This window comes from Scyliorhinus torazame, chromosome 18, assembly GCF_047496885.1.
Source record: "Scyliorhinus torazame isolate Kashiwa2021f chromosome 18, sScyTor2.1, whole genome shotgun sequence".
Lineage (NCBI taxonomy): Eukaryota > Metazoa > Chordata > Chondrichthyes > Carcharhiniformes > Scyliorhinidae > Scyliorhinus > Scyliorhinus torazame.
Genome location: NC_092724.1, coordinates 144,699,066 through 144,708,399, shown reverse-complemented (window position 1 = coordinate 144,708,399; position 9,334 = coordinate 144,699,066). Strand labels below are relative to the sequence as shown.

The window sequence follows — 9,334 nt, the reverse complement described above, 5'->3', positions numbered from 1 at the left end:
GTGTTTGAAAACATCAAACTTGCTGAAATGAATTACAAGCCCTCCCTCGGCTGGGAGAGCATTTCGGCTCAAGCCATTTCCTGTTTACAAAATATGCGGCTTGCAAATTGAAACGAACGACATGTGCAGACATTGAACATGTAAGCAACGCACCACAAGAAAAACACCGGGCGACTGTTGCTAAAACTGCCGAGGATCTATCGCTTTATCTAATTACATCACGTTTAGGGAGAGGGAGGGAGAAAATTGGAGCTGAGATCTGATCAATCATCCCTTTCCCAGCTGACCAGATTTTTTTTCCTGCTCTCTCTAGGAGGGGCAGACCCCTCCCTCAATCCGCCCCTTAAACTTTGAACCAATTGCACAGATGGAAAGGACTGGACGGTTAACTGCGATTGGTGCATGCATGTCTGTGCTCCCTCTATTTAGCAAGTCAAATATACTCAGAAGACAGCCCGAGTTGCAGTAACAGACTTACTGGGGTTACAACTCCGAGCGGATTGGGAACTTTGTCCGGGCAACAACAGCACCACCACAAAAAGAGAGAGAGAAAGAAAGAGACAAAAGTTCTCTTCTGACCATTTTATTTCACAGAAGTTGCCCCGAGCGCGGTCGCCCCCTTGTTCCTTTATTATTTTTTTGCATGAATCTCCTCAACCCCTTCGTGAAAATGACAGAGGGACACGAGAAGACTCTCTCCGACGTGCCCAGCCCGAGCATATCCGAGGAGGAATCTTCAGATTCCCCCTGCGGCTCCGGGGCTGGCTCCGACGCCGAGAACACCAAACCCGGCGAGAACGGCCAGGACGACCTGTGCGCCCAGAGCCTGGATTCCAAAAAGGACGACGACAAGTTCCCGGCGTGTATCCGCGAGGCGGTGACCCAGGTGCTGAAAGGATACGACTGGACCCTGGTGCCCATGCCGGTCCGCGTCAATGGCTCGTCCAAGAACAAACCTCACGTCAAAAGACCCATGAACGCCTTCATGGTGTGGGCGCAAGCGGCGCGGAGGAAGCTGGCCGACCAGTACCCCCATCTGCACAACGCCGAGCTGAGCAAAACCCTGGGCAAACTCTGGAGGTAAGAAGTGCCCCTGACTCTGCCTGGCAGCCGAGGGAAGTCTGGCGGGGGGTTGATTTAAGGTGTAGCCTGGCGCTGGGTCACGTTTCTACTCATTTGTTTGAAAACAAATAACTTGAGCAGTCTAAATAACACGCATGTGTACTGCACTGCAGGATTTAGCTGAATGGTCTAATATGTCTTGGATACAGTAAAGCAGATTCGAGACAGGTTTCTCCCCTCTTCCCCCTCCCACACACCCCTCCTGCATTGAAGCAGTATTTGTTTTTGCGCGCCTCTCGCTGTGTCGTTTGTAACACATGAGAAGGATTTTATTTTTGCACACCTCCCATCGTGGACAAAAAAAAACACGCGTGGGGGGGGGGGGGTGGGGATGAATGCATCTTGAGGGGATTGTTCACTCCAGTGCGTCGAATGGTTAATAAGAGTCATCTGCAAAAAACAAAATTAAAAATAGCAGTCATTTTAAGGCGAGTGGCGGGATTGGTCACCTTGATGGTGTAACTTGCCTTTGCAAGACGGTACTTTCGGATGCACATCTGGACTGGTCCGGGGCTGTTGCAGAGGTTGGAAGCTGACGGGGGCGGTGTGGCAGTTGCTGCCTGTCCAGGGGAGGGTTGGACGTCAAACTCGAGCTGGGCATGGTTATCGAGGAGAGTGGGTGGGTGTTGCATTTTTCCCAGAGCTTGTCCCAGTTGAAGCTGCTGTGGGGGGTGGGGGGGAAGACCCTGTCAAAGATCGTACCCGTGGAATTGTGTCATTTCATTGACTCACCTCTCAAAATACCCGTCCCGACAGAAAGCTTGGGGAGGGGAGGGGGGGGGGGGGGGGGTCTGAATGTGAGCTGTTTGTTTCAGAATTGTGGTGAAACTGACTTATGCAATTTGATGGTGGGTTTTTTTGAGCTGGTTAGTTCCCTTACCGTGGCTGAAGCTCGCGTCTATCAATCTGAGTTAGTAATTCCAATGCTGCCGGAGGCATTGCAAGGAGGGAAGGTGGAACATTAGCGTTAATTGTTTGTTGCTCCTCTCTCTGGTCCGTTTCAGACTGCTGAACGAGGGCGAGAAGCGCCCTTTCGTGGAGGAAGCCGAGCGACTGAGGGTGCAGCACAAGAAGGACCACCCCGATTACAAGTACCAGCCCAGGCGGAGAAAGTCGGTTAAGAACGGGCAGGGGGAGAGCGAGGAGGGAGCCGAGCAGACGCACATCACCCCCAACGCCCTCTTCAAAGCCCTGCAGGCGGATTCCCCGCATTCCGCCTCCAGCATGAGCGACGTGCATTCCCCAGGGGAACATTCAGGTAAATGGCGAGTGAGACGAGGCTAAAAGTCAGGAACAAAAAAATAGTTGGCAACTTGTTTTAAAAAAAAAAACAGAAAACATTTTGAAGCCTTTGCTTCACCGGTTGGGTTTGGAGGTTGTGATTTGTTGCACGTCCAGACTGCTACAGGTCGGAATAATCAAGTGTTTTCTCTCTGGCATTTAGGACAATCTCAAGGACCACCAACGCCTCCCACCACTCCCAAAACAGAGGTTCAGCCTGGTAAACCTGATCTGAAACGTGAAGGTCGCCCCCTGCAGGAAGGCGGGAGACAGCCTCACATTGATTTCAGCAATGTGGACATTGGGGAACTCAGCAGCGAAGTCATGTCCAACATGGAAACCTTCGACGTCAACGAGTTTGACCAGTACCTCCCACCCAACGGGCACCCAGGGGCCCCAGTCACCCACACGGGCCATGGACAGAGTGCTCAGGCCACCTACACTGGCAGCTACGGGATTTGTAGCACTTCAGTCACCCAGGCCGCCCACCCTTGGTTGTCCAAGCAGCATTCGATGACGGGCCTCACCAGCGAGCAGGGACAGCAGCAGAGGACACACATCAAGACCGAGCAGTTGAGCCCCAGCCATTACAATGAGCAGCAGCACTCACCCCAGCAGATCAACTACGGCTCCTTCAATATGCAACACTACAGTTCATCTTACCCTTCCATTCCTCGCACCCAGTACGAATATTCAGACCACCAGAGTAGCAATTCCTATTACAGCCATGCTGGGGGGCAGACCACAGGCCTGTACTCCACCTTCGCCTACATGAGTCCAGCCCAGCGTCCCATGTACACACCCATTGCTGACACCACAGGAGTCCCTTCCATCCCCCAAACCCACAGTCCACAGCACTGGGAGCAGCCAGTCTACACACAGCTGACCAGACCTTAATGACCCACTGGTCTAGACTTGAGTACGCAAAGGAGGTTGATAAGAACCACAGAGAGGTGCTCTCTGCACAAAAGTGAACTGCCGTCACAAGCAGCCGAAGTGTCCAACCACAAAGTGCTTTGCTGTTTCCATTCAGTACTGGTGACTGATTTTTAAAAAAAATATTCAAACATTCCATGACTGAAAGCTAAAGCAAGTCATTGAGTGAACAAAGTCTGAGCAGTCAAGTCAGCTGGTTTGGTCATTTCCTGTGTTTGGACTTATTATTTTGTAGTATGAAATCCTCTGTGAGGAGAATTTTCTTAAATTTTTTTGAATTTAGTATGTACTGTGTATGAGTCATTGCCATTTGCAGTGTGGGGATTTATACATATTTTAGAGAATAAAAGCTCTTATTTTGAAAGTTCAAATGCCAAACCACTTTTGGTAGAATACTTAACAGTTTGCATTTGCTATTGCCATAAACCTATTTTTATATGAAATAGTATCTTTTTTCACTCTATTTACAGTGTCCTTTTTGAAAAATATGAACCTGCAATTCTTGTCAAAAAGGAAAAAAAAAAAGCAGATTATTACCAGAATGTAGCAAAAGGATGGGAGAGGTGAATGTTTGTACCAGTTGTAAAGCAGGAATGGCGTTTTACGCTAACTGTCCAGGTACTAATAGTTTCCCCACACAAGGTGCCATACGTTGTCTTATGAAATGGTATAGACGTTTGAGGTGGATTGAGTTTCTGGGCATTCCTACGCTGAAAACGGCATCAAGGTAGTGAATCTGCAGCTGCCATCCAGCTTCATACATGAGAACTTGTGCATCAAAGCAAACAGGAAATGTCTTTAACCCTCTGAGTACAGCTATTGTGTTGCACGCAGGAAAACAACTTCCAGAGCTTTGAAAGCTTAAATCCAGTCAAATCCTCATTGGGACTGCAAAATGTTTCACCAGATAGCATTATGATCAATAATTATTTCTTATGCAAGTGAATCAGCGGAGCTTGTACCCTGTCTTTGGGTGTCTTTGCTGATTTAGTACTCTGAGAGGAATAGCACCAATTATCAACTCCCAAAACATGGTTTAAAAACTGTAAACGTTATTTATCTTGTAAAGTTTCTTATTAAAGTAATTTTTTTACACCTTGTACTTAATTCTTTTCTGTACAGTGCGTGGATGTTAAATAAACTCAACTTTATTAAGCTAATCAAATGTGTAAAGACTGGAAGATCATTTTCAAATGAATATGCAGATTGCAAATGTAGTTTACAGCATTTGCTAATTGCTTCAGCTACTACTTTTTGCTAACTAGAGAAATGAAAAACTTTTTGTAACTTTTTTTACCTGACATTTACAAAAAAAACCTCTTAAAAGTTTTCTCTCTATTTTCATTAAGCTGTGGCATGGTTGTACAGATTGCTTTTTAAAAAAGACAACAGGCATTCAAAAATATATATTTGTTAACCGTTTTATTGGAAAAAAATGTAATTGGGATTCAGTAGTACAGAATTCAATTACTCTGTAATATGGCTGAAACTCTTATTTCTGTATAAACGTTGGACATTAAAGTATTTCTGTAACTTAAAACTATCAAATCAGATATTTTGCCTTTAGGTGAGTTTGGAAAGTGTCTTTAAAAAAAACTTACCTTTTGTATATTATTGTTTGCAATAAATAAGAAACATATTGAAATATAAATTGCTTATGGTCTCCTCAATACACAAAGAAGCCACGTTCTTGAACAAATTCAACACATCAAACAGGTTTTATATGTTAATGCAATACATACTCCAGCCTATTCCTCTATGACACAAGTTATAAACATTATGTTCTTGTTTTCTCCCACGTGATTCCGTTATCCTTTACTTTTGATGTTCACAAGAGTCTGTAGCAACACAATGCTTTTGTTCAACATTGTTCACTAGCATCTGCATCTGCAAAAACAGATGAAAAAAATTCCTTCCAGTAGGACACCAGCTTTGATCTGGATGATGCCTATAATTTGGCCATTCCCTTAAACACAATGGGATAAACTATTAAACTATCTGAAACTTAAAACAAAATCACGCACACTGCATAATCTATTCACTGGCAGTTTCGGACGGCAGTTTTTCCCAGTAAATGTGCTCATTAATATGCTAGGCAGCCTCATGTGACAGTACTTGGCCCCATATATCTCTTTGGGTGGTCTGTTGTTATGCAAAATCTGGTGGCTCACCCTTAGTCACACAATTGTCAGTAAAAGCGAAAAAAGAAAGGCGAGACTACAACAACTTTCATTTTTATGTTTCACACCACGTTACTGAATTTTAAAACCACTAGAATAGACGGTGGTTCAAGGGAATCATCTTCAGAATGCATCAACATTATTTGCTTTATCCATCTCAGTGAAACTAATTAATGCTGAGGTTGAAACAGAATGCTTGTGAAGTGGTTTTAACTTACAATGGGTTGTATATGGAATACTAAATATTCCTGTATTGTTCAACAAAAAATATACGATGTGGCCTGTTAGTTGCAGCATCAACATGCTCAATGCCAAGAGTTTGAATTATGCCCCTATTTTGCATTCAGACTTGTATTCCATCCCTCAGCGACTTTTGCCAATTCTCGGTTGGGCTGCTAGATGGAGCAAGGTCTGGACATTCCGGTATCCTTTCTTGATGGAGAGGAGCAAAGAGAAAAATGTCAGATCACTTTGCAGAAGGGAATTTGCTATTGGAAGAACAGAGAGGGGGAACTGCCAACATCTATGGACAAATGCGTTACTCTTATTCTCTTATTTTCCCAGTGATCGAAGGAAACATAAGCAGAGATCACAGTGGAGGAATGAAAAAAGACACATTTTCATGTCATTCTACGTGATTACACATTTTCTTTTAATAACAAACTTCAAGGCCAGTTAATCACCTTTTGTAGTTAATTCAAAACATACGCACTAGGAGTGGGCGCAGGCCACTCGGCCCCTGGAGCCTGCTCCGCCGTTCAATAAGATCACGACTGACCTGATTGTAACCTCAACTTCACATTCCCAACTGCCCCCGATAACCTTTCACTCCCATGCATATCAGGAATCCATCTAGCTCTGCCTTAGAGAATATTCAAAGACTTTTCTTCCACTGTGTTTTGAGGCGTTCAATAGACCCATGGCTCTCTGAGAGAAAAATAATTCTAACTTCTGCCTTTAAAAGCAGCAATTTACTCATGTTCATCTCATGAATTATGGCATTTCATCAAATTAAATTATTAGAATACAAAGCGCTGAATAGCTTTACTTCACTTTCCATTTTACTTGTCCTTTCATTATACTAGTAGTATTCCAACCGATCTGGTTGTTGTACTGGGTTCCTGAAGTGGAGTGAACAAGTCAGTAACTAAGTTTTTCCTCAACCAAGAATTCACCCCGCCCTCCCACCGCCCCCGTTATGATTAATCAGGATACTCAACTATATCATTCCATTTCCAAGTGTTGTGTTCTCACCCCTCCTTCCTATAGGGCTCCCCTTGTCCTCTCACCAGCCTCCATAATTAAAGAGATCACCTTCTATTGTTCCCACCACCTCGAACATGATCCTGCCACCAAACATGCCAATGGGGCCATCCCCTCTGCGACACACTGCTGCACAACTCTATCATCCACACACAAAATACTGGACAATCTCAGCAGGTCTGACAGTATTTGTGGAGAAAAAAGGGAGCTAATGCCTCAAGTCTGGATGACTCTGTCAAAGCTTTGACAAAGGGTCATCCAGACTAGAAATGTTAGCTCCATTTTGATGCTGCCAGACCTGCTGAGATTGTCCAGTATTTTCTGTTTTTGTTTCAGATTCCAGCATCCGCAGTACTTTGCTTTTATCTAGCAACCACACCCTGTCCACTTTTCCATGCAAGCTCAGGAGATCAACACCTTCACTTTTACCTCCTCTCAGCTCACTCTCTGAGGTCCCAAACACTCCTTCCAGGTGAAACAGCAACTTGTGAGTACCTTCTTTCAATTTAGTTTTGAATTATGCCATTCACACCTCCTCTATACATATCTTTACTTATATTCACTGGTCACATTGCAGACTGCTCTATGTTGGGGAAACCAAATGCTCAATGGGTGGTGGTTTTGTTGGACACCTTGGTTCAACCCATGAGTATGACCCTGAGCTTCCAGTTCTCCATCTTGCTCCCACTCTAGTCTTTATCTCCTTGCCCCACTGCAGTTTTCCAATGAAACTCAATATATGATTAAGGAACGGGATCTCATCCTTTGATCAGACACTTTACAGCACATCCTCAATTGACAATGAGTTCAACAATTTCAGACTGCAATTTCTGCCCCCATTTTGTTTCCTTGACCTTACAAGTTATGGTTTTAATCTTTTTTTTCCCCTTGTTTCTGCATTTGGACAGCAGATATTCATCATTCTGCCAATCATACCTCCTCTATTCATATATTTTATTTCTTTACTTGTCTCCTGAGCATACCTTTTGGCCCTGCACCACTGACTCTTTAGCAATTTAATCTCCCCTGTCTTCCACCATGGATCGGATTTGCTGTTCTTGAGACTAAGTCAAGGCAGGATTTGTGGACTTCCACGACAGCAAAACTGGCACCGCACCTGGACTGATTCAGTGATTGTCAAGAACTAGCCACATGGAACACAATTGATTCCAATGAGAAAAGGTGCTGGACTCACCGGGTCTAGGATTGACATTCGGGAGGCTAACAAGCTGCAGCCGCATATAAACATTTCACCCCTGACACACACACTCATCCCAGCCAACGGGATGGCATTGGCTGGAGCAAGCCCATCATGTTGAAGGGTCGGTTGGAGCCAGAGGGCACCACGGGGGATGGCCTGGGGTGACACCCATACGACCCATGGCACTAAGTTCACAGCGGTGTGCGCAGCTGCATGGTTGCCATGCAGGCTGCAGCAATGGCGTTCCGTGCCCATCCATCCCGACCCCACAGCCCATCTTCTGGCCAACCCCCGCTACTTCCCGCTGCCCTGGCAGAAGCCCCCGACCAGCGGCACAACTGTCAGCATACTATGGTGATGTTGAACACTTTCCATACCACCTCTCTCTCCATCATCAGCCACTGCGCCTGTTTCCCGCTTTTTAAAAGCAGAAGTGAACGTCAGTGTCAGGAATTCGGCCCATTGCAGGCAGAGAATCGCGGAGGCCCAGGAGAATCCCGGGTCAGGTCTGCTAATGATATGCAAATGGTGTTTAGTGTATGTGCAGAGTGGAACGCCATGAGCGGAGAATTGCGATTTGGCGTGAAAACGGCGCCCGCTGCGATTTCAGCTTCGGAAGTGATTCTCCGCCCGATCGCATTTCCCAATTTCGGCGTCAGCTGACGGAGAATCCCGCCCCTTCTCTTTTGTTCTTTTTCCACTTTTCATTTGCCTCAAGCCAATGGCATTTCTAACTTTTCCCGGTAAATTGACCTGAAACGTTAAGTCTCTTTCTTTCTCCGCAGATGATGTTGGACCCGCATTGTCTTTTTTCTATTTCAGAGTTCCAGCATCCGCAGTACTTTGCTTTTCTAGTAGATCAGTAACTTGGCTGGTTAAGTAGTTTCTCAACACAGTATTGCACAATTGCATGTGGCAAAATAGATTGCATATGATGCAAGCTGTAATGCGGTCAGGAGCGAATTGGCCCTGACAGAATCCAACTGAGTGTCAGTGAGCAGGTTATTGCTGTGTAATTGCTGCTTGGTAGCACTGTTGACAATACTTTCCATCATTTTGCTGATGATCGAGAGCAGACTGAGAGCAATTAGCAAGGTTGGTTTTGTCCTGTTTTCTGTGGACAAGACATACCTGGGGAATGTTCCACATTATTCTCTATCTGCCATATGCTTGCTTACTCACTTAACCTACCTAAATCCTCTTGAAAGCCTCCATGCATCCCTCTTACAATTCTCATTCCCACCTAGTTTTGTGTCATCAGCAAACTTGGAAATATTATATTTGTTCGCCAGATCCATATCATTGATATAAATTGTAAATAGCTGTGGCCCAAATACTGTTCCTCACAGTA

At 45.1% G+C, this 9,334-nt stretch overlaps 1 protein-coding gene across 1 annotated transcript; it reads left to right on the top strand.

Moving 5' to 3' along the window:
* Positions 1-441: 441 nt before the first annotated feature.
* sox9a (SRY-box transcription factor 9a) lies at positions 442-4,990 on the top strand. Its single transcript, XM_072483555.1, has 3 exons — positions 442-1,080; positions 2,127-2,380; positions 2,567-4,990. Exons 1-3 carry the CDS (start codon positions 644-646, stop codon positions 3,298-3,300), a joined length of 1,425 nt encoding a protein of 474 aa, XP_072339656.1. The 5' UTR covers positions 442-643; the 3' UTR covers positions 3,301-4,990.
* Positions 4,991-9,334: the final 4,344 nt, after the last annotated feature.

Coding starts and splice junctions, on each gene's coding strand:
- sox9a (XM_072483555.1), top strand. CDS start 644: ATGAATCTCCTCAACCCCTTCGTGAAAATGACAGAGGGACACGAGAAG. Junction 1,081..2,126: donor ACCCTGGGCAAACTCTGGAG/GTAAGAAGTGCC, acceptor GGTCCGTTTCAG/ACTGCTGAACGAGGGCGAGA. Junction 2,381..2,566: donor TTCCCCAGGGGAACATTCAG/GTAAATGGCGAG, acceptor TCTGGCATTTAG/GACAATCTCAAGGACCACCA.